Source organism: Juglans microcarpa x Juglans regia, chromosome 2D (assembly GCF_004785595.1).
Source record: "Juglans microcarpa x Juglans regia isolate MS1-56 chromosome 2D, Jm3101_v1.0, whole genome shotgun sequence".
NCBI lineage: Eukaryota > Viridiplantae > Streptophyta > Magnoliopsida > Fagales > Juglandaceae > Juglans > Juglans microcarpa x Juglans regia.
Window position 1 is genome coordinate 38,056,912 of NC_054596.1, and position 25,624 is coordinate 38,082,535.

At 31.2% G+C, this 25,624-nt stretch overlaps 2 protein-coding genes and 1 long non-coding RNA gene across 4 annotated transcripts; 1 reads left to right on the top strand and 2 right to left on the bottom strand.

Annotated features, from left to right (window-relative positions):
* Window positions 1-2,040: 2,040 nt before the first annotated feature.
* On the top strand, window positions 2,041-3,522 carry LOC121250765 (aquaporin SIP1-2-like). 2 transcript variants are annotated; one of them, XM_041149969.1, is made up of 2 exons: window positions 2,041-2,335; window positions 2,683-3,522. In XM_041149969.1, the coding sequence occupies exon 2, from the start codon at window positions 2,691-2,693 to the stop codon at window positions 3,417-3,419; it is 729 nt and encodes a 242-aa protein (XP_041005903.1). In that variant the 5' UTR covers window positions 2,041-2,335; window positions 2,683-2,690; the 3' UTR covers window positions 3,420-3,522. The 2 variants fall into 2 exon arrangements, with proteins under 2 accessions (XP_041005903.1, XP_041005902.1); XM_041149968.1 differs by having other exon boundaries at window positions 2,042-2,335; window positions 2,675-3,522.
* A 1,685-nt stretch (window positions 3,523-5,207) lies between these two features.
* On the bottom strand, window positions 5,208-12,649 carry LOC121250556 (protein PGR). Its single transcript, XM_041149693.1, has 5 exons — window positions 12,292-12,649; window positions 12,055-12,168; window positions 11,074-11,296; window positions 5,693-5,941; window positions 5,208-5,541 (listed from the first exon to the last, which is right to left on the bottom strand). Exons 1-5 carry the CDS (start codon window positions 12,435-12,437, stop codon window positions 5,410-5,412), a joined length of 864 nt encoding a protein of 287 aa, XP_041005627.1. The 5' UTR covers window positions 12,438-12,649; the 3' UTR covers window positions 5,208-5,409.
* LOC121250557 lies at window positions 9,865-10,620 on the bottom strand. Its single transcript, XR_005937808.1, has 2 exons — window positions 10,344-10,620; window positions 9,865-10,261 (listed from the first exon to the last, which is right to left on the bottom strand). It is a non-coding gene; the product is annotated as an uncharacterized LOC121250557 (long non-coding RNA).
* Window positions 12,650-25,624: the final 12,975 nt, after the last annotated feature.

The following is a 25,624-nucleotide window of genomic DNA, read 5'->3' on the forward strand; positions in this document are numbered from 1 at the left end:
GTTGGTGCAGACGAGACTTCACATGAAGAAAACGAAGAGCAGCTTCTTTATAGTGCTGGCTAGTTTTTACCACGGGGTTTTGACAATTCTAAGAGAAATCCCATTTGGGTTTTAGTCCCCTTTTTTTCGAGTTTCTGAGTTTTGGGAATCCGAATTTGTGTTGGGTTTTCAGTGAATCTTGAGTAGCTGATACATTGCTGTGGGAAGAAAAAAAGATTCTGCAGGAACTTTGATACATTTGTCTGAATCACACGTGGTCAAACCCCAAGAGTAGCTGTCGATTACAGTTGGGGAAAAAAAGAACTATATGTTGAAAAAGAGTGGGGGAGAGAGGAGAGACAGAGAGAGACGGAGACGGAGACGATATGGGAACTCACTGCTCTTGGGTTTTTGAAAACAATGTCTACTGCTACTTCATCACTCAACTGTTCCCAGAGGCCATCTGATGCAAATATCAGGAATAAATCCTGTGACTCGAGCTTTCTAAAAAGGATTGAGGGCTCTGCTGTCATTACTGGTCACTTCAAAGGAACGGGGTTTCCAAATTGCTGCAAAAAAAGTTTCGAACTTCTTACTTTGAGGCTAGGGTTCGAAACTTAGAGAAATAAGACCAAATTTACAGAGTCGGTGGAATTAACACCTGAAGAAAACCTGGCACTAGGCGGGTTGCAAACTGACTTTGTAATGACCCGTTATATTGTCGGACCAATCGGTTCGTCAACCCATGTACACAGGCCTAGTTTCAAGACTAATTTAATATTTGTATCGTGTCAGAATGTAATGGACAGATTCAATATTTACTCCTTAATTACATTAGTATTTGTCTAATGAGCTTAGAAATGATTTGTAATTATATAATTATGTTTGACTTTGTTAAATGCTACGTAAATGTATTGTATTGAGATGTTTGATATTAATATATGAAGTTTGAATAGAGATGGATTGTGTTGAAGTTTTGGGATTAAATAGAGTTATAGTGAAGTTAAAAAACATGATTATGGTGTTTAGTACTTGTGCTAATTTTTTTTTTTCCCTTTCTTTTAAAACTATTTTGAAATTATTATTTGTATTCCAATATTTTCTTTTTTGTAATATATTGTTCACATTCTTTTATATATTTTAGGTACAAGGTTGTGAGCTTATGATACTATTTTGTTAGTATTTTTTTTTTTTTTTTGTAAAAGACTATTTTCGATGAGAACAAATTGTTAGAAATACTTTTTTCATGCGGGGAAAAAGAATTTCATGCGCTATTTATTGTTTGAAATGTGCATTTTCGGTAACATTTTTCACCACAATAAAATTTTCTCAAGAGCAAGCTACACGTGTGTGACATATTTCTTACGAAAACTCTATAATTCCAATGACTATCATTTGTCAGAAATAATAGTATTTTAGACAAAAATTAAATTTCAGCTATTGGTAGTATCCATTGCCAGTTATTTCACGTGAGTCTCCTAAGAGTCGAAATGAAGGAAAAAAGCCATTTTTAGCAATAATGCTAACTATTTCGGACAAAAATTCTCCCAATTTAAATTTCAAACCCAACCATGAGATACACAAAATCATGATTTTATTGTTTAGATTGGAAAAGATATCAACAAGAGTAATACTAGATATAGTTATGAGGTGTGTAAATTCTGCATATTTTCTTTAAAAAAATAGAATTTACCATTAAAAAAATTAATTTTTTATATAAATTCTAGATTTATCCACTTTTCTTAAAAGCATAGTTAGCAAGACTTTCCTATAATATTTATGGAGTTATTAATGAAAATCAACACAATAATCATAAATATATAATATCACATAGTCCATGCATTTCGTATATTTTCGGCTTTCCCAATATTTTAAATTCTGAACCAGATTTTAAGAGATAATGAAAGAAAAAGTCAAAAACGAGATATTCAAGGATAACAAAAAAAAAAGATCAGGACAGTTTATTTCTCCAGATAATATATATATATATATATATATATATATATATAGGAAACATATGCACACACGTCACGTATATATAATAATAAGATAATCATGAAATGAGGAGCCATCCCATCCAGCAGCCAGTATTTTTTTGAGAATAGATCAAACCTATTAAACAGGCCTGCCTGCTAGGTTTCCATCTCGATCTGCCTGCTGCTTCTTTATTACTTGTTCACCTCTACCCTTCATTTCCTGCTACTACTGCGACGTTTGTGTTCTTGGAATTTTGGAAAAATTTCTTTCCGCGAGAAAGAGAGATCAGGAAGGAAGAATATATCTGCGCCACCGGGTTATGATCATCACGTTCGTAGACTCCATGAAGAGATAGAGAGGCTTCTTTTGCTTGCACTTGGTAATTCGTACACATATTCATATCATTTTTCTTTAATTTGTTATTTTTGTTTAGTAAGATTTTCTCAATTATCTAGTTTCGTTCCAATTTCCCCAATCCTCAAATTAATTAATTAAAAATATTTATAGCATCTCGATCGAATGAAGATCATGCCTGTATTAGAATTAGAAATACTTGATTTTGAAAAAAAAAATCAAAATAATATGGTTTGATATGATATAAAAAAATATATTATAATTTCAATTTATAAATTTATTCTTATAAAACACGATCGACGTATGAATTCTTGTTATTATTTGTTATCCTAAAATCGTGGTTTGAATTTTGACATGATCATAGATATTTAGATCCAAAAATGGGTGCCATAAAAGCAGCAATCGGAGACGCAGTGCTGACATTCATGTGGGTGTTCTGCGCATCCTCTCTGGGAGCACTGAATAGTGTAATAGCCACTGCACTCGGGGTTCAAGGACTGCTCTTTCCTTCTCTCTTCATCACTACCCTGCTTTTCTTTGTTCTAAACTTTGTCTTCACATTGATCGGCGATGCCCTGCTGGGTGGGGCTAGCTTCAACCCCACCGGCAACGCCTCATTTTACGCTGCCGGACTCGGTTCCGACACCCTCTTCTCTATGGCTCTACGCTTCCCTGCTCAGGCAGCCGGTGCTGTGGGCGGCACTCTGGCAATCATGGAGGTTATGCCAAAGCAGTACAAGCACATTCTAGGCGGGCCTTCTCTCAAAGTTGACTTGCATTCTGGAGCCATTGCCGAGGGATTCCTGACCTTCCTTATTAGTTTTGCTGTCCTTTTGATTATCCTCAGGGGTCCCCGAAGCCTGATAATGAAGGCGTGGTTCCTTGCCGTGGTAACTGTATCGTTAATCTTTGTGGGTACTAATTACACAGGACCTTCCATGAATCCGACCTTTGCTTTTGGTTGGGCGTATGTAGACAAATTGCATAATACTTGGGAACATTTCTATGTCTATTGGATCTGCCCCTTCATTGGAGCAATATTGGCAGCTTGGATTTTCCGGCTTCTCTTCCCGACCTCATCCCAGCCGGCAAAACAGAAGAAAGCTTGAAGAGGGTCGTATAAGCTTATGTGCTCATTGACTTGGTAGAGCTTGATGTTGATGATGATGTAATTATCTGGACCTCCCCATTAATAAAGTTATTTTCAGACAATTAATTCCACTAATTAAGCGGTTTTATTTAAAAAATATATAATTTTATTTTGAGTAATGTTAGATATAGTCATGGATTGTACAAACGATATTTTCTTTAAAAAATTGGATTTTGATATATAGATTGATGATTAATAATATTGCTGAGTCCAAATTAGGAATTTTGGCCATGGCTTAGCAATTAATATTGAGCCCTTAATTAAGGCAGTTTTCAAGTAGTAGCCTTTCCTGATGGCTTAAACCAATAGCTGTGGGGAGTCGCTTTTGACAATCGACTGGCCACGGGTTTAAGCCATTCAACCCAACAGGTCCACTTGGATTGGTTGATAGTCAATCACCAATTTTAAAAATATTTAAAAAAAACAATTGAAAGGCCTCCATTGGAGAAATTTGAGAAAGTCTGCTACCAAAAATATAGAACATAAAAACTCTTATTTGAAAATTAGCATACAATCCTCGTATTAATTAATACTTGCCCTAAGGCTGCATGCATTTCTTTCTATGTAAACCATGAAAACTAAAAATATTTTTCTAGAATAATTACTGATTTCTTAATATTTGGTTGATGATTGAAAATGATAATAATATAGAAAAGAATATATATATATATATATTTCCAGTACTATTGGGTTGCATTAAAACCCATGAACTAGCACTATATTTATAAATATTAATCTGCTCTAGAAATAATAGAAAACTAATTTAATAACTTTTAAGATTATTTGCATTAATAAAATTCCTTTAGCAATGTGTAAAAAATGACTTATCAAATTAGAGAAAAGATGAAAATGTTCTCTACAAAAACAATTTCAGCTGTAGCAGTGCACTAAAAAGCTTGAAAAATGTTTGTGGTAGACATGATAGATTGTCAAAATTAGAAAAGGTTGGTGATATTTGTGACTAGAAAGGGAGGCTGTTGATTATGATTGGTGGTGATGCCACGTGTAGGGATGTAGGTTGTCAGAACTCATGATTTTCATGCCAAGACATTGGAGGTAGATGCTACTGATAGATGATGCATGGTCTTAAGAAAGTTCGCTAGACGTGATAGAAAACACTGACAGGGTGATCGATCATATGAGACTAGAAAATTTTAGAGAGACGAAGAAGATAGAGAGGATTGTCTACATCAATATGCAACACAAAATCCTAACAAAATCTCTTCGTTAAAAGTAAGGCTAAGTTTTAGAATAAGGTAGGATCTAAATACATCTCAACTCATTTCAACTTACTATTATAACTTTTTAAATTTCAACACAAAATATAATAAATAATTCAATTTTTTTAAATTCTAAAATAATAATAATATTAAAAAATAATATTCTAACAATATTTTATCAACTCAACTCATTTCAACATACAAATGCAGCCTAGTCCAGCATAAAATTTAAATTATTATTTATTTTAAAAGTTTCATTAATATTATTTATTAAAAAATTTAGTTAAAAACTTCTATTCTAATAAAAAGTGTAATGTTAAATACATGTACAAGTCCTTGGTACTAACTTTGAATAAAAGTAGAGTTGACTATTAAAAAAAATAATTTTTTTAAGTGAATCACAGATTTATCTAATTTTTTCAAAGGGAGTGTGTTAGACTTGCATATCCACAAATATCATTTCTCTTAATAAAAAAAAGACCAATTTAACTATTTAAATTTTCATGCTAATGTGTAAGACTAGCAAAATCCAGAGACCATTAACCCATCCATATTTTGGATTTATGGGGTTAAATGTTTATTGCTTTATTCCTCCCAAGATTAGCAACGGACTCTAGGTTTCAAACAATACAACATGGTACAGTTGTTGCATCTATCAACTATGAACTGCACTTTCTGAACTGTGCGAACTCATACAGATGACAAAATCATCGGTACAAACCGATGGTTTTAAAAGATGTACACACAGGCGATGGAAGTCAGCAGTGTGGTCAGCAATATCGACACAAGATTCACAGCATTATTGTCAAGAATGCTAATACCTGAAATCCTTTTCACAGTTGGTCCTGGTTTTCCAACAACCTGTGATTCACGATAAGAAAATGTTCAAAACAGGTTTAATATACCCAAAGAATTACCTGATTAGGTCATAAATGGATGTGTTGCAATTATGCCAAATACCAGAAGAAAGACACTGCTGGTGATAAAATGAGGGCAAAATGTCTTAATGTACCTTATTACGAACAGTGCAGAATCCACTGAATTGCAGTGTTGCTCCCAAAAGAGAATCTATGAGACTTCCACATACTCCTGCCAGAGCAGAAAGAGGTATTACCAATAGCTGCTTTACGGCTACATCATATGCGCATTTTGTTGTGAAAAACCCAAAGACAACAAAAGTTAGTCCTATGACACTGCCAGCAGCTGCCGCTGCCAAGAGTCCTGCTAGTGTCACACCACCATTTGTACCCTTCCGAACGGGCTGACAACAAATAAGGACAGAATTTACAACCATAATCTCCCTTATGTCTATAAAGCTAGTCAATTTCCTTAAGTTTGCATGATAATTAAAAATGTAAAAACCAGAAAAGGCGCCCACTTCTGCTTATACAATAGAAACTATTTTCATCAGAGGTTTCTAAATTGAGATGTCAGATGAGCTTCAACGAAGAAACAACAGATAAACTCTATGTTGATAAATAAAAAGTACAAAGAATGGGTGAATGTATTAGAATTTAGATAATTTTAATTTTAATTTTTCCGCTCTTTTTTATCTGTATATAAAAGACACATGTAATATTCAGTGAGTTGAGCAATACAAGAAGATTTTTCCCTTCCTTTCTTTACATGGTATCAGTTGTTTTCTCTCTCCGCACGCCAAAAACATGAGTTCCTCATCTGTTTCCTTTGATACTCATCTTCCTCCTGAAGATGCATCAAGTCCTTATTACCTTCATCATGGTGACAGTCCCAGCGCCTTACTGGTTACTCACGTCCTCACCAGCGATAATTACCACACCTGGCGCTGTTCCATGTTGATGGCATTGACAGCAAAAAATAAGATTGGCTTTGTGGATGGATCCATCTCGCAGCCTTCAAATTCTTCTCCTCTGTTTCATTCCTGGATCAGATGCAACAATATGGTTCTTTCTTGGCTCTTAAACTCCCTTTCCAAAGAAATCGCAGCAAGTGTGATTTATGTCGATTCTGCCATGGAAATGTGGTCCGATCTCAAGGAATGACTCTCTCAAGGCAACGGACCTCGAATTTTCCAGCTAAAGAAAGCAGTTGCCTCTCTTACGCAAGATAATCTTACAGTTAGTGCCTATTTCACACAGATGAAAGGATTATGGGATGAATTACTCAATTACAGGCCAATACCTACATGTTTCTGTGGAGGATTACGTTCACTGCTTGATCTACATCAACAAGATTATGTGATGCGTTTTCCGATGGGGCTGAATGATTCTTATTCCCATATTCGAGTTCAGATTTTACTTCTTGAATCTCTTCCTCCAACTAACAAGGTTTTTTCCCTTGTTCTTCAAGAAGAAATACGGCGTGACATTGGATCTATCTTGATCCCTTCCATACAATCTGCTGCTCTATCTTCCAATTCTTCTAGTAAACCTTCTACTGGCAATAAGATCTAAAGTAAGATCCTCGGCTCCTTCTGATCATCAAGTTGCTTCCACAGATTCCACTCAAAATCTACCTATATCTCAATCACAGTGACAACAACTTCTGGCTCTTTTTAATTCAGAGTCATATGTTCCTACACCCCCAGCAGCAACTATAATCTCTCCCTCTTCTTTTGACCATCTCTCAGATAAATCTCTCTCAAACATTCTGCTTTTTCCACCACCAAATTAAATCTTACCAAATTTTCTGATCATGACTGGATAATCGATACTGGTGCGACGGATCATATGATCCACTCAATATCCTTATTTAGTTCTTCTCGTCCCGTTCACAATACCATTGTCAAACTCCCTAATGGAGCCTCTGCCCCTGTCACCCATATAGGTTCCATATTTCTGTCACCTACTCTTATCTTGCATAATGTACTATGCATCCCTTCCTTTACTTTTAATCTCTTATCTGTAAGCAAACTGACCAGTTCTTCTAGCTGTCTCATATTTCTTCATGATGCTTGCTTCATTCAAGACCTCATACATTGAAGGACGATTGGGAGGGGACAAGCTAAAGAAGGTTTATACTTGTTGTAGCTTCAACCAGATCATGGCCTTCACTCTCATATGTGTCTTCTGTCTCTTCTATATCTTCTGCTTTCAATACTTTTAGTGGTGATACTGTTGATATTTGGCACAAAAGGTTGGGTCATCCATCATTTTCTCGCATGAAGCTTTTACCTCAGTTTGCTTCAATTGTTTCCAATAATACTTCTAAACATTGTGTTGTTTGCCCTCTTCCTAAACACAAGAGGTTACATTTTCCTAATAGTGAACATAATTCTTCTGTTCCTTTTGAACTTGTTCACTGTGACATTTTGGGACCTTTTTCTCCTCAGTCTATAGAAGGTTTTCATTTCTTTTTAACCACGGTAGATGATTACTCTTGAAGCACTTGGATTTACTAACTCAAACCAAAATCTGATGCTCGGAGTCACCTGCAATACTTTATTGCTATGGTTGAAAATCAGTTTGCTTCCAAAATAAAAACCATTCATTTTGATCATGGAAATGAATTTGCTATGAATCGTTTTTTCTCTAGCAAATGATTTCTCCATCAATTGTCATGTGTAGCCACCCCTCAGCAAAACTCAGTTGTAGAAAGAAAGCATTAGCGCATTCTTAATGTAGCTCGTACTCTTCTTTTTCAATCCAACATTCCATTGATTTTTTGGAGTGATTGTCCTCACTACTGTTTATCTCATAAACAAAACTCCTTCACCTATCATATCCAATAAAACTCCTTATGACTTACTCTTCAACAAACCACCTTCATACAAACATTTGAAAGTTTTTGGCTCTCTCTGTTATGCGTCTACTCTAGCATATAACAGATCAAAGTTTGCTCCAAGAGCTCTTCGTTGCATCTTCCTTGGTTATGTTACTTTTCACGAACAAATATTTCTATTCCAATCAATGTCTCATAACATTGATAATCTTTCAGCTCACACTCTTTCACCCATTGACCTTCCTCAACCTATTCCTGATTATTCTAAATCTATTTCACCACCTTCTTCATCCATTCTAACTTCCACTCAAGATCCCACTATCTCACTGCCTTCCACTTCATGTCGAAGATCATCTAGAGCACACAAGCCACCTGGTTATTTGCAAGATTACCAATGTTATTTGGCTTCTTCTAATGCTTGCCCTCCTTCATCCTCAATTCCTTTTACTGGTCCTGAATCAGGTAAGCAATATCCTATCTCTTCATTTCTTTCTTATTCTCTGTTGTCTTCATCTTACAAAGCATATGCCTTAGCTATTTCTTCGACCTTTGAACCTCAGTTTTATCACCAAGCTGTAAAATTTCCCCATTGGAGGACTGTTATGGCAAATGAAATCACTACTTTAGAAAACAATAACACCTAGACCTTGACCACTCTCCCGCCTGATAAGCACCCAATTGGATGCAAATGGGTGTATAAGATCAAACATAGGTTTGGTGGTACTCTTGAAAGATAAAAGGTTAGGTTGGTAGCTAAGGGTTTTACCCAACAAGAAGGGATCGACTACTTTGATACATTTTCACATGTTGCCAAAATGGTTGCAGTCAAGTGCTTACTAGCCATTGCAGCTATCAAAGGTTGGCATCTCATCCAATTAGACGTGAATAATGTTTTTTTACATTGTGAGTTGACAGAAGAAGTTTATATGTCTTTACCCCAGGATTTGGGGCAAAGGAGATAATAGAGTGTGTCGACTCAATAAATCCTTGTATGGATTGAAACAAGCATCACGCCAATGGTTTGCTAAGTTTTCTTCCGTAGTTATTGAGCATGGCTTTACACAATCTAAAGCTGATTATTCTCTCTTCACTCAATCTCAAGGCTCATCCTTCATAGCCTTATTGGTTTATGTTGACGATATCTTAATTGCAAGCAATGATATTGAGGCAGTAAATACTCTCAAAGTTTTTTTTGATCAAAGGTTCAAGTTGAAAGATCTTGGTTCCTTGAAATACTTCTTGGGACTTGAGGTTGCATGCAGCTCCAAAGGCATATCTCTTTCAGAAAGAAAATATGCTTTGGAAATTTTATCAGATATAGGTTACTTGGGTTGTAAACCAGTCGAGACTCCCATGGAGCAAAATGTTAAATTGTCTCGGTCTGATGGTATACTTCTTGATGATGCTAAAGCTTATAGAAGACTTGTGGGTCAATTATTGTACCTTACCATAACTATGCCAGACATTACATTTGTTGTCCATACCCCTAGCCAATTTATGGACTCCCCTCGCCAACCTCATCTACATGCTGCATATAGGGTATTACAATACTTGAAATCCTCTCCAGGTCAAGGCCTCTTCTTTCCTGCTACTTCATCTCTTCACTTGAGTGCAGTCACAGATTTTGCTTGGGCTAGATGTAATGATACTAGACGTTCCATAACTGGTTTTTGTATTTTTCTTGGTAATTCTCTTGTATCCTGGAAGTCCAAACAACAGGCTATAGTTTCAAGATCCTCTGCTAAGGCAGAGTACCATGCCATGGCCACCACAGTTTGTGAACTGGTTTGGATTTCCTCCTTGCTCTGTGATTTACAAGTTCCTCCAACTGCTGCTTCATTATACTGTGATAACAAAGCTGCCATTCACATCGCATCCAACCCTGTATTTCACGAACGTACTAAACACATAGAGATCAATTGCCATTTTGTTCATGACAAAATACAAGATGGTTTCCTCTATACCTTTCATGTCCCTTCAAGAACTCAACTCGCTTGGTTTCCCTTTGTTTACTGCCTTGTTGTCCAAGCTGGGCATCATTGATATTCATGCTCCAGCTTGAGGGGGGCGTATTAGAGATTAGATAATTTTAATTTTAATTTTCCCACTCTTTTTTATCTGTATATAAAAGACACGTGTAGTATTTCAGTGAGTTGAGCAATACAAGAAGATTTCTCCCTTCTTTTCTTTACAGAATGAAAAGGGTGGTGGCCAAGAGCCTGATGACCTGATGGCATATGACCTGGTTCTCCAAACGGAAAACCTAGGTTCAAAACCCCCACCCCACTTGTAAAAAGAAAAAAAAAAAAAAAAAGGTGGTGGATGTGGAGAAAAACTGTATACTTCATGACATAGACAGTTTAATTTTTAAGAAGCATGTATGTAATGCTGGAGCCCACAATATAGCCAAAAACTGTGAGCGCAGGAATGAGATCAAAGCATAAGTTGCATGAGGGACGATCAAAACCAGACAAAGCTACTTCTTAGTTCCAATAGCTACATTTGTTATTGGATAGCCAGAGCAGACAATTGCACGTAAATGCTTATTGGATAGCCAGAGCAGACAATTGCAGGTAAATGCTTCTAACATCTACCATAAAGGTTCTCGAGTCGTGTTTGTGCACACAGGAAATGGGCTGAGAATGCTACAACTATAGTTGACAGAAGCAGATAATTTTTTGAAGCAAGATTCACCTTAAAGGTTGTGATTAGTCGAGGTTGTGCATCACTCAGTACCCCAAGTTCAGAAGACCAAGTGTCTCCATTACAGCAGCAATAGTGACCAATAATGCCACCGAGGAGAGATGTAACAAGAGTTGAATCTTTTGAGTCCAAACACTTGTCCTGCCCTCCTGTCAATTTCCATGTAATGACAACCAAAACCATAGCAATGCTAGCATTGCTAAGAACTTGTATCCTGAAAAGAAGGAACAGAGGAGCAGCCTTTTAAAAAGAGCATCAACAATTTGGCACTTTGCCATTGCAGAAGCTTCAGAGATGCATGCTGGCCCATTACTTTCACATTGTTGTGTGTTGATGATAGTAGAGGAACTGAAAAGAGAAAAATGCAGTTTGCAAAAAGCTCTGAAGTCCATTCAACAGCCCCTTGGTGTTTGGATACATTTTTCAAATCGACATAATTAGGTACAAGCAATTCGAAATATGAGATGCCAATGATTTTATCTAGCGAGCAATAGCTTACATGTAGCACATCCTATCCATAAACTACCACGTACAGGTTCACCTCACATCAAAAAACTTTTTATAAAAAGGTTTCCAAAATACACAATCAGAAGGTATAAACAATAGACCCAATAACAATATAAGCGGTCAAACTCACATCATAGCACAGCCAACACAAAGGTGCACTTACAGCGTGGAATTTACAAATTTCCTTTTTTTTTTTTTTTTGGGAAGAAAATACCAGTATGTGCCAATCTGTGAGCCATATACGTGCATTATCGACATTTGACAACAGTTCAAGCAACATCGAGTTATATACACGAACTCAGATATACATCCAACGGATTACGAATTGAAATACTGAGCAACAGAGATTATGACCGATTCAACCACCACACCTATATTTCTTGGCCATGCAAATCAATACAAGATTACGCTCGCGAAGAGATTTTTACTTGAATTTCGCGAAATCAATCGACAGAGGTTATTTACCAATTTCTTTGTCCGCCTTCCTTGAAATCAGCATCGACGCGTCGCTTTTTCTCTTCGCCCACCTTCGTGAGCTTAGAGGAAGTGAAGAAGAACACAAGTAGCATAGCTCCATACCTAAAAGAAAAAATACAATTAATTAAATAGTTCAACCCCTCATCTTCTTCTTCATCTTCTCACATTTTCCCAGCAAACAAACTGAGTTTAAACAAACAATAGAAAAAATTAACAGAAACGGACCGGTATCCGAGGGCAAGGTGAATAAACATAACAAGAAAGCCGGAAAGAGCCCCGGAAAGGTCAAGGGATTTTCTTCTGTAAGCTCTGATTGCGATTAAGAACGAGATTGAAGCAGCAATCAGTGGCTGAATCACGTTCTTTTCCATCTTTGACTCTGTGGATGGGAGGCTTTTCAGTTTTCAGAGCAAAATTTGCAGGTTCAGGTATCTCGAGATTTTGTGAACTTAGGAGCATCTGTGATGGAGACGTTTAATTATTGCATTTTTATTTTCTTTTGTCTTCGTTTTTTCTTCGATGGCTTAAATGCGCATCTACGTTATACGCTTCTTTGAAGTTTGGTTTGCAGCTGTGAAAATAATAACGAAGAGTAATTAATACTCATTATCCTTAATTTATACTTTCTTCTCAATGCACCATGCAAATGTAGGAATTAGGGTCGTTTTGAAGAGTTAGATGAGATTAAAATTTTATAAATAATATTATAATAGTTTATGAATAATAGTAAGATAATTTAAGTTGAGTATTTTTTAAATTTTAAGACATGAGAGATCAAAAATAAAATAAAAAATATTATAAAATTAAAATATTGTAAGAATATATTTTTATAATATTATTTGAAATTTGAAAAAAATAGAATTGTTTTTTATTTTTTATTTAAATTTTTGAAAAAGTTGTAATGATTAGTTTGAAAATTTTGTATTTGAATTATGTTTGAGAAGAAAATGGGATGAGATAAAATGAGATTAGATAATAATTTTATATATTATCTCATGTCCCAAATCTGTCCTAAAAATTTGAAAATCGCTATGTTTATACAATATTTTTACAAAATTTTTATACATTAATTTAATAATAATATCATTCTCAAGTTTAAGCAAAGAGAAATAATATCTATAAGTTTCAAATAGACATGTCCATATAAATCTTTGTAAAAAAGTATACACTACTTAAAAAATGTGTAAAAAAAATATATTCTTTATTAGTGGGCTTTACTTTTTTATAAATGACTTGTATGGAGTTTGTTTATTTGAGACTTGTATCTAGCATTATTTTTAAAGAAAATGTTAACCCAAAAATTTAGTGAAAAATAAAAACGAACTCACACATTTACATGTAAAATTAATTTTATAGGATTCTTGCGTAGATTAAGGGCTTATTTGGATATTTAAATATTCTCAAATATTCTTAAAAGTTCTCGTAGTTTTCTTTCCAAGTATCATTTAAATATAAAATATTTTTTAATTTTAAATCTTCAACTTTTTTATCTATTCATTGTAACTTTTTTAAACTTTTAAACAAAATATAAAAATAAAATAAGATTAAAAAAATTATATTCAAACAAAATTTTTATATTTTAATTCAAATCATTTTAATATCCTCACAGTTTTTTTTTCTTTCATTTCTCAACATCCAATAAAATATTTTAATTTAAATCATTTTACTATTATTTACATATTATTTTACTATTATTTATAAAATTATAAATATTCTTAAATATCTAGTCGAATCCTAAATCATTCCCACTAACGAGATGGTAATATTTGATTTTCTATTTTTTTTTTCAAATTAATTTCTATCACGGTTGAATAAAAAATTCATATATTTTTAAAGGAGACGGCACGCATTGATTTTATTCGCTCAATATAAGTTAAGGAAAATGCTTTATCTCCCGCTGGGGATTTTTATGTGTTTTTTTAAGTTTTATTTTTATATAACTTCTTTTAACAATTTTAAATATTTTAAAAAAATAAAAAAAAATCATAATATTATTAAAAAATATTTTCTTAATCATGAAGTATTTTATTTTACTTCGTGACTAAGAAAGTATTTTTTAATTAATTTTTTTATTTTCTGATTAAGAAAGTGTATTTTTAATGATATTTTAAATTTATTTTATTTTTTAAAAATATTAAAAAATCTATATAAAAAATAACTTAAAAAAGACACATGTAAAACAATTCTACACTCCAATGCCAATAGGAAGCCCAACGGGAGCTGTAGCATTATCCATAAGTTAAATAATTCGTTAAAGAGTGATTGCACCATTTTAACTTTGATTAGTGATTGGGGGGGGGGGGGGGGGGTTGAAAACAAATTTTTGTGTTGCACGTATGGATCTCTCTTTCATTTATGAATAATTTTATTTATCATCTTCACACATCACATAATATATATTTTTTTTATTTTTTTATAATAAATATATGGTGTGTAGATGATAAATATAACAACTCAATTAGTTTAATAAAATAAAATAAAATAAAAATAATATTAAAATATGTAGAATGTATGGTATAAAATGATGAATAGCATCCATCTTTATTTCTTTTATTTTAAAGGTATTGTGGAAGTTCACTTATCCGCATCATCTACCACACTTTATAATTAGTGTGAATTAAAAATGAAATCCTTTCTCCTTTTCCAACATGATTTCTATTTTTTTTTAATAATAAATACACGTAATTTTTCATAATATTTTACACAATAATATTTTAAAAAGAATGTTATTTTGTAAAATAACTTGTAAAAGTATTATCATTTTACCAAAAGTATCATTTTGGTAAAATGTGTGAATTAAACATGTATTGTGAAATATATTGTAAAATGTGTTGTGTGTATATCATTACTATTTTTTTTATTATTAAAAGTATCATTTTACTTTAATTTAAGAAATAAATTATATTGCAGCCTGTCGTTAAGATTAGATAGATGGATAAAAAAAAATAGCATAACATAAATTAATATAACGATTAAATATTAGAGAAGTAGATAAAACGATGAATTACAAAAGAAGTGATAGCTTACGGGTAAGATGACAACTTTAATGGTTTGGGAGTCATATTAAAAAGAAAATATATGTTTACATGCCCCATTTTTTACGCATTATGTGAAAATTTGAAAATCTGTCACATCAATTATGTTAAAAAGATTATTGGTGTTTTTTTTTTGAAAAAATTGTAATGAATTTCACCATAAATGGTATGTCAACATACTGATTTGTGTGTAGGAAAATTCAACTAAGAAAAATGATAATTTGAGAGAGTGAATTATAATTTTACTTTATAATTACGATTTTGAGGGCACGAAGTAGTATTTCCATCTTTGAGTTTATAATTCAACATTCATAGCAATCTTCTTGGAAGTATTGCTTCGAGATGTTAGCACTCAAATGGCAAGCAAGATCCATTGAAAATGTGTTTGAAAAAAATCAGATATATTTTCTTGATATTTGTAAAATTGATAGAGCTCTCTTAAAGTAGAAGAATTTTTAGGTGTCGTTTTGATTCGAAGATGAATTAGAATGAGTTGAGATAGATTGTGAATAATAGTGAGATAGGTTGTGAATAGTAATGAGATTTGTGAATTAAAATTGATGAATAATAGTATTATGAGTTGAAATGAATTGCGAATACAAACCGGACGTTAGTTTTATAAAAATTGTTTTGACTTTTATTTTTTTATTTTTGTGAAAGATGTATATAAAAAACTTTTTTTTTAATCTTGAATAATGATAAATATACAATTAATTTTTTTAAATTATTTTAATTTAAAACATTATAAGAATATCTTTATTTTAAAAGTAACTTTCATATAAAAGAGTTGTAAAATAAGATAGTGTTAGTATGTCATCCAGTTTTAATAGTTGAACTTATCCGTTAGTATAAATTTTACATTTTATTTATTTTTTCTCTTTTTTTCTTTACAATTTTTAGTATATTTAATTTTTTTAAATACATTAATATATTAATAATTATTTTTTTAATTAATAAATAAAAAAATTAAATATATAAATGATCAAAATGAGATGATATAATAACATTGTTATTATGTAAAATGATGATAGAATACAGCTTGCAGCAGCCGCTTAGCAAAAGTTAACATATATGATACGTATATCAGACACTCAAAATGTTTTTTAAGAATTAAGATTAATTAAACATTCATTACGAAATTTTATTTAATTTCCCACGCAAGACTTCCTCTAAAAATAGAAAATTGGATGATGATTTTTCGTGTCTGAGTTGAAAATGTTTCTGGATGAGACTTTGTGACGTGATTGATGTTACTAACATTCAAAACCTACACCACAATAAATTATTTTATAATTAAAAAAAATTATAAGTTCTGCGTAAAAGACGCATTTGAATAGTAAAATCAGATAATTTTAGATAAAAATTAAAAATAAAATAAAATCTTATTTTTTAATATTATTATTATATTAAAATTTTAAAAATTAAATTATTATTATATTTTATAAAAAAATTATAATAAAAAAATTAAATAATATAAGTTGATATACTTTCTCGATCAAACTGTATTTAAATGAGCGATGCTATTCTATTGTTTGAATAGTATTGCTCGTTTATACTGTTAGTTATTTTTGTAAAATTTTTTTTTATTTTTTTATTTATATTTTTTTAATATTTTTTTAAAAATATATATATTAATATATTTAAAATTATTTTTTTAATTATTAAATAAAACGAAATATTAAATTCTTTTTTTTCAAGTAATCAAAAAGTGCGGTCAAGTTTAGTGGGCGCTTTTTCCGATTCAAATTTCCAACGCGTAAAAATAGGGCCGGCGTGCAGACCAAGGACGATGTGGACACCTACTCGTGCTGAAAAGTTGGTCCAGGAGTTGGAGTTGTGTTTTTGTTTTGAAAAGGCAATCACAGGTGCAACTACTTTATAATTATTTATAATTTATTTTAAATTATTTAATATAATTATAACACTTTATTAAAAAATAATTTAATTTTTTTCTCACATATCATATATATATATATATTTTTTATTTTTATTTATTTTTACTAAATTTGTGAGATATAAATGATGAATAAACTAACTTAATTAGTTTTAAAAAAATAAAATAATTAAAAATAAAAATAAATGTAATGTATAACATATGAGATCATGAATAACTTCGCTACATTTGTTTTTGTTTATTTTTCAATATTTTTGGGTTTGGCACCCATTAATTCGACCATCCATTGGAAATCAGAAAAATTAATCCTCTTTTGACTATAATTCGAAGTGTTGATTAAAAAAATTAAGCATACCTTTTGACAAAAGGTGCTGCTAGCCTGCTACACCCACGGGGGTGAGAAATTAGAAGAGTTTTACTTCACAATTTCTATCACACTTTATATTTTATATTTTTTTAAATATTTTAAATATTTTAATATTTTTTTAAAATTTTTTTGAGTTTATTTTTTTAATATTATTTCAAATTTTGTATTTACTATTCATATAATAAATATTTAATAAAAAAAATAATTAAAATTTTAAAAGAATATAGAATGTAAAGTGTCACGAAATTGTGAATATTTTTTTAAATTAGAATCCTCACCGCACAGTTACTTTTTTTTAAACATATTTTTAAACACTTTAAATATTTTATAAAAAATATATAAATTCATTAAAAATACTTCCTTAAATGTTAAATAAAAAAATCGATACAAAAAATCATAATTACTTAGTGGGATTAGTGTTGTCCTTGGAGTCATCTCTACTTGACCGTTGTTTTTTAGTTTTTTTTAAAATTTTTCTATTCATATTTTTTTAATATATTTAAATATTTTTAAAAAAATAAAAAATATATTAATACATTTAAAATTATTTTTTTAATTATTAAATAAATAAATAATTTTTTTTCAAGCGATCAAGTAGAATGGTACGCATGAAGAGGTAAACTAGTTTTTTTCTTTCCTTTGATAAAAGAAATTGTCAGATGGATAATCATTAAAACAATTATTTCTTTTTGACATTAGGTGTCATTTTTTTTTTTTTTTTGGGATTTACTCAAAGTCAAATATATTATAAATGATATAGATAATTATTATTTTTTAATTGTAAATAAAAAATTTGAAAATTTTGTTCCCTTTCGTAATTCTCTAATACTATTTGAAAACAAGAAAGATAATAATGATGTCATCATTCTAAAAATTCTAGATGACCAATAACCATGGAATAATTAGATGGCAAGACGGTCATTGTAAATGTGAATATCAAGTACATACAACAAATGCAATTAAGGGGCTGTTTGGGAAATACATCTCATCTGATCTTATTTTATGTTAAAAAATTTTATAATTTTCTTTCCATATCACTCAACTACAAATAATTTTTAATTTCAAATTTTCAACATTTACATCTAATATTACTTAGTCAATAAAAAATTTTCAAACTTAAAAAATACAAAAATTAGTTTAAAATTTTAAATTTTTAAATAAAAATTATATTAAAACAATATTTAAATTTTATAATATTCAAATTTTTTTAGAACATATGTGAATTTTTGAATTAGTGGTACATGAATGATGCGATACGAATGGCCAGTCCCACCTTTTTTCACGAAATAATTATAGAAATTATGTGATTAGCTTCTAGATATGCTTAGATAGTGGGATGAGAACTTTTAATTTTAGATGAAATTTTAAAATATTCTTTTATAATATTATTATTATTTTAAAATTTAAAAAGATTGATTGAGATTTGACAAACTGTAAATCATATATATTCTTTCGCAACATTGAAATAAAATATTTTGAAATTCCACTCAACAAATAAAAAAAAAACAGAGAAAATATAAGAAAATTGATAAAATTATAAGCCAATTTAGGATTTTCCTCCTCAAAGAATAAAAAATCAAAAGATGTCAGTGCTTGTTCATCAAGATTTCAGTTCAAACGATGAGGATGATAATACGATGTAAAGTTCGATAATCGTTGAAACGGTCTGTTCCTACCATAATTAAGGATAATGGAAATTATTACAAAGCCACATGCTAGATTCTACAAGTACCTGGAAACAATAATCAAAGGTAGAGCGGTCATTAATAAGCCCACCCAATAAAAAAAGCACTAAAATGCAGGGCCAAAACAAACCAAACAAAGGACACCATTCATAATGATAAGCGGCCTAGAGTTTATTTTATTTTTAATTATTCTATTTTTGGAGCGTCATTCACACAAATTTAGATCCCGTTTAGATAATAAGATAAGGTAAGACAAGATGATTTAAATAAAACTTAAAACTTAAAAATTAAATAAAATATTATTAGAATATTATTTTTTAATATTATTATTATTTTGAGATTTAAAAATATTGAATTATTTATTATATTTTGCATAAAATTTTGAAAAAGTTATAATGATGAAATAAGATTAGATGAAACCGTTTCTGTATCCAAACAAGACTTAAATAGTAAGATTTGATTTATAAGATTTAAATTTTGAATTTTTTTTCTAAATCAAATTATGTCATATAAACACATTACTAAGGCTTCGTTTGCATTCAAAATACACATCAACTCATCTCATCTCATCATTACAACTTTTTTAAATTCTCATACAAAATATAATAAATAATTTAACTTTTTCAAATCTCAAAATAATTTTTTCAAATTTTTATATAAAATATAATAAATAATTTAACTTTTATTTTATTATTTACAAATAATTTTAATCTATTTGAATTTATCTCTAAATTCAAACCACTACTTAATGTTATCCACACCTACTTCTAGATAGAATAAATAATTTAATAAATGATGCTTCCAAGTGGCCATAGGGCACTTATTAACCTGACCATAACAATTTCCTTAAATAAAATGAAAAAGACATTATGAGAGAGAAATCTCAACAAACATTCCAGATAAGTGGATACAGAGCAAGTTGGGTCGGTCTCACGTTATATTCCTTGCAAAAATGCTGATACAGTGGAAATGCGCCACACAAAAGGTGCCAAGGAGTTGTCACGTGATTCTTATGACAATCTAAAGTTGGACTGACAGGACTGGTACTTCTGGAAATGAACCACACAAAAGGCATTTTAACCGTACGTGGTGGAGCTTGGCGGTGTGTGGGGCCACGCACGCAGACGGCATCATATTGAGACCATTCACCAGTGAGAAACATAATCTAGTTGAGACAACAGAAGATAGTTGGTTGACGCGGACTGATTTGTATTTAGAGATGATTTTAAATAAAATATAAAAATTAAAAAAATATTATTAAAATATTATTTTTTAATATTATTATTATTTTAAAATTTAAAAAAATTAAATTGAAATTTAAAAAAATTAAATTATTTATTATATTTTATATAAAAATTTAAAAAAATTATAATAATAAAATTAGATGAAATAAAATACTTTTCGAATCCAAATAAACCTAAACTCTAAAATCTCTAAAGAAAAGAAAAAAAAATCTTAAAATGAAAAACATCAAAGAGAGCTACTATAGGGAAGCCCCTAGATAACACGAAATGCACGAATGATGCCAAGGTGGATAAGTATAGAAAAGTAAATAAAAAAAAATAATTAAAAAGTCAACGCGGCACAGAAGCTTCTTTTATACTCTTTGTTTTTCTCCCTCCTTGGTATCATTGGTTCATCTCCCGCATAGCTTCACAAAAACAAACAAATAAAACTTCTCGTCTCCAGCACTAACGTCGATTCGTCCATCCACAACATTGTAATATTTCTCTTCTCTTGGTTAAAATACGCGTGTAAGTGATCTGTAAACATTTTTCTTTTTGGATAATTCGAGAATATCCTCTTTGCATTTTATCTTCATTTGTATATGTACTTATTTTTAACTAAATTGATAACATCTATTTTATCTTTATTTGTATGTGTATACTTTAGTCCTTCTACAACTTAAAGAAATTTAAAAAAAAAAATGCAGAGTAGTAGCCATGATCAAGATTTGCCATGTTTTTTCCTTAAAGAAATCATTTTTACGTACATTCTCGAATCTTTCTTAAAGATTTGCACCATTGAATAAAAGTCATGTGCATAGGAAGACAAAACAAGAAATGAACTGCATTATTATCAAATTTCATATGCCTTTCAAGTCTTCAAGATAATTTATGGGTTAATTACACTTTACCCCATTGAAATTTCACTCAATTTACAATGTGCCTCTGAAACTACTAATTTTATCAAAGTGGACCCTCAAACTTTCAAAACTTTCCAATCCCCCACTTCGGTCTACCAGCAGCGTTAAATCTAACGAGAATTCACTGCACGTGCAACTCATGTGCATAATATTCACTGCAAATGTATGCACGTAGTAGAGCATTGTACCTATATTTTAGAGATATTGTAACATTTAATACGACTTATTTGACTAATAGGTATGGGATGTCATTTGCACATTTTGTCGGTATAAATTATCATGGTCAATCCATACTTCTAGATGCAGGATTGATATATAGTGAAGAAACACATACATTTGTATGGTTGTTTCGAGCGTAGTTAAAGTGTATAGATGATTGAGTACCAGTTGCAATCAGAACAGATCAGGATTGTGCAATGATGTGTGTGATTGCAATTGTATTCCCAGAAACAAGACATAGATATTATCTATGACACATATTAAAAAAACTCTCAAAAAATCTATGCTCACATTCGATGTACAATTGTGGTCTAAAATCCACCATTCTGGGGTGTGTGTATAATTCTTAAACATGTGTTCAATTCTAGGAAAGTTGGGGGAGGCTATTGGATGCATACCAACTTCATGATAATGCATGGCATTTTGGGTGCCAGTTTATTTGAAAAATGTATTTTAGGCTAGGATGAGCACTACCCAAAGGAGCGAAAGCATGATGAACGTTTTCTTTGATGGGTTCGTACATTCGGGTACCACACTTAAAGAGTTTGTTGATCAATTCGACGATACCTTCAGAAAAAGTGTTGAGAATGAGCAATCTGCCGACTTTAACTCATTCGATGCCACAATACCATGTGTTTCAATTTGCAAATAGAGAAGTAGTTCCAAAGTATGTACACTAATGAGAAATTCAAGGAGGTGCAATAGGAAATAATGAGAATGATTTACTGTAACTGTTCACTTATAAAAAATGAGGGTGTGATCTCAACCTATGAGTTATCTAACACTATGCAAATTGAAAACTTCACCAAAGATGCAAATGTTTGCATTTATTTCAATATTGAGGAGTTTGAACTGAAATGCACATGTGCTTTGTTGAGACTCGAGGCATTTTATGTAGGCATGCATTTTCTGTGTTTAGAGCCCAATGCAGTGACACATCATTATCGTTTAAGTATATCTTAGACTGCTAGAGAAAGGACTTGACGCGCAATTACACACTTATTAAGAGTAGTTATGATGATTTATGTGCCAATCTTGATACACAAAGGCATGCTCATCTTATGAGTTTGTTTGAGGTAGCAAAACTTATATTGAGAAATGAGGAGCGTTACTCGAACATGGCGAACCATTTACTCCATGTCAAAGACCAATGTAGTGACTTAATGTGTGAAGTGCCTAGGCCTTCAGAACAAATAGTTCCCACAAATAGAAGTGCAGAAAAGGGTAAAAAAGTCCTCAGTCTGAATGTTGTGAGAGGTAAAAGAATGCCACCGACACGATAGAAAGTTTCCAAAGTTGAAAATTCTATAAAAAAGAAAAAAAAAAGAACATTAAGAAATAAAAGGTTTAAAGCTCTTTTTATAGTTTTTAATTTACTTTGTTACTAGTGTATAGATTTTGTTATATTGACACACTTTTAATTTCTACTAGCCCATCCAATTAAGTGGATCAAATGAAATACAACCAATCCCTCCAACTCAAGTTAGCACAGTTTATACGGTATGATTTTCTATTATGCTTTTCTATGCTTTTGTACTTGTCACTAATAAATTTTTTCTTTCAATTGTGCAGGAAGAATGTTCAACATCCACTAGTGCCTAGTGGAGTAGGTTCTATATTTTTTTTGTGCCTACCTCTAAAGGTCAAGCTTTTGTTGATGAGTATGGCATCAAATTTTTGAAATTGTAAGTGTGCAACAGGCTATCAAGACATGGATGAGGTTTTGATGTGTTATTAGAATTGAAATTTGTATTGAAAAATTCAAAGCTTGTTATTTGATGCATTCAAGACAATGGGTTTTGTTATGAAGATCTGTATTCAAGACATTTCAAGTCGCATTACGTTAAGTTTAACTTCTTTGCCTTAAGAAATTCTTATATTTTCAGTTGCAAAAAAAAAAATGTTTTTTTCCAGTCATTTGCTTATTCAAACATGGATTGGTGCTGTTGTACAATAGGCATGCCAAATTTATCTTTTTGCTGCAAATGAGTTCATTGATGCTTGTAGTGTTCGACCCTTGGTCTCTGGCACCAACTTTGCCAACACTACCAACACTTGAACGTAAATATAGCACCAACAGAGTGGAAGTTGTGGTGGAGGGATGCTGTTGTTATTTTGTCTCTATGAAGTAGTTTCAACTTCCATTTTCTGTCGCTAGTCTCATGAGGGGTTTCCAGAAGTTCTTGGTGTTGTGAAATAATTTTGGTGTCTGCCATGATTTCTCTTACATTCAAGTGTAAGGTAAAATGATAAAATGGAGTACTGTTGTTTTATGCAAGGGTAAATGGAGTTTTTAGACTGCTGACATGAGTTTTGTGCTTTTCGTGCCTCCTCCCGTTCGTGCTTTCTAGCATTTTTCAACATCAAAAGGGTTACATGAGGTGAAAAAAGAGCAGAGATGAATGGTTATGAAGGAAAGAGTCAGCAAAAACTTGCGGAGGATGATAATGCGTTAGCCTCATGCATGCCACACATGGAGGCTTATGAGCTTCATACATTCGCAGAAATGGACAAATATCATCTGACACTTAATTAAAACCAAAAAATTAGACCAAACTGGATCATACTCTATAAAATCGGAAGTATTGGTTAAGAATGGTAACTGGTGTGGAATCGGTTCTTGAAAATGTAAAACCAGTATAATCGGTTTGGTTTCAAAAATTGTACAAAAAGGGACCGATTACACCCTTAATCATCTCTCTTGGAAGATTGGGGACAGGGGAGATCTAATCGTGGTATGGTGGTGGAATACAAACATCACAAGTACGACAACATAAATAAATTAAATATAACTAAGCTTTTGTTTGAGAGAAACGATATTTATAGTTTTAAAATGTGTAAGTTTTGCAGATTCAAAATTAAATAAATCTATAACCCACATAAAAATTTATTTTTTTAATAATGAGTCTTACTTTTTTTCAGAATGAGTGTGCGTAGTTTATACAATCTATAATTATATCTAGTATTACTCATTATGTCATTGTTAAGTTACTATTCTTTACTACGGTGTTGACATCCTTTTTTTTTATATCAAGTCATGCAACACTTTGATCGGTATTACTTGAAGATACAAACCTTCATGAAATTTCGCTTTTCTCTCTAAATAAATACTTTATTATATGCGAGCCGCATTAAATCGTTTAATATGAAATATATGTTTTGCCCATAAATGATATTTTGGAATTTTTCTAGTAAAGGCAATGATATATTGGAATGACAGAACTCGATATTTTGAAGAAAAAAAAAAAATCATATTTTGGAGAGTTTTCTTAACTAAAATATAGTATCGTTTTGTAACTTATTCACGCAATCAACTCCCTCAAACTATCATTTAATTTACAACCACCCTCAAAATATCAAATTTGATAATGAGAAATTCTACATGAAAATCTTATATTATATATATTCACCTAATCAATATATAATTTATCATTTTTATCTTCTATCTTAATACTTAAATATATGTGTTTAAATAGAAGGAAAAAAATGAATTTCTTGAATATGTGTATTGTAAGTCTTATTGTAGCATTTATTTTCTTATAATTACCTCCTCGAATTATATTGGATGGCAATTAGAGGAGATTAATCTATCGAGTTATGTTATGTATAATCATTTTTATATATTTTATTAATATGATTGGTCAAAATATATATTTTATATTAAAAAAATAATACAGTCAATTAAATTAATAGAATGTATGAGAGATACGTAAAAATAATTATACATAAAATTTTTATTATCTATTTTCCTCTGTAAAAAAGAAACAGAGGAGGAAAGAAATCAGGCCGGCGAGACTAGAGGCAGCAGATCGAGTTGGGGTTTCACAAATAGGACAGCTCGTGATCTGTCTCCAAGCCAATGGTTTAGCCCAGCCCAATGGCTAACCTATTAGACAGACATTTATTGTTTGGAAGAAGCTACCAAAACGTACGTAAATTATTAATATTGACAGGAATTATAGTACTTACGCCGACAAATGTTGTTGTACCATTATCGGGATCGGCTAACCACTCTTTCACACTGCCTCTCCTTCCAACCAAATTAAAATAATTATTAGGTAATGCAGTTGATGTTGTACTTCCACGTGAATAATGTATTGTTAAAACTCAAAAACATTGATATTGGATTCATTAAATAAATTTAATCTTTAAAATTTAATGAATTTATATTTAAAATTATTGTATTAAATTTATCAAATATTAAAATTTAAA

Excerpts from the sequence above, each read along its gene's own strand:
- LOC121250765 (XM_041149969.1), top strand. The coding sequence starts at position 2,691 with ATGGGTGCCATAAAAGCAGCAATCGGAGACGCAGTGCTGACATTCATG.
- LOC121250556 (XM_041149693.1), bottom strand. The coding sequence starts at position 12,437 with ATGGAAAAGAACGTGATTCAGCCACTGATTGCTGCTTCAATCTCGTTC. Across the intron at positions 12,169-12,291 it reads CACCTTGCCCTCGGATACCG|GTATGGAGCTATGCTACTTG; the intron begins GTCCGTTTCTGT and ends TTTTTCTTTTAG. Across the intron at positions 5,942-11,073 it reads GACTAATCACAACCTTTAAG|CCCGTTCGGAAGGGTACAAA; the intron begins GTGAATCTTGCT and ends ATTTGTTGTCAG.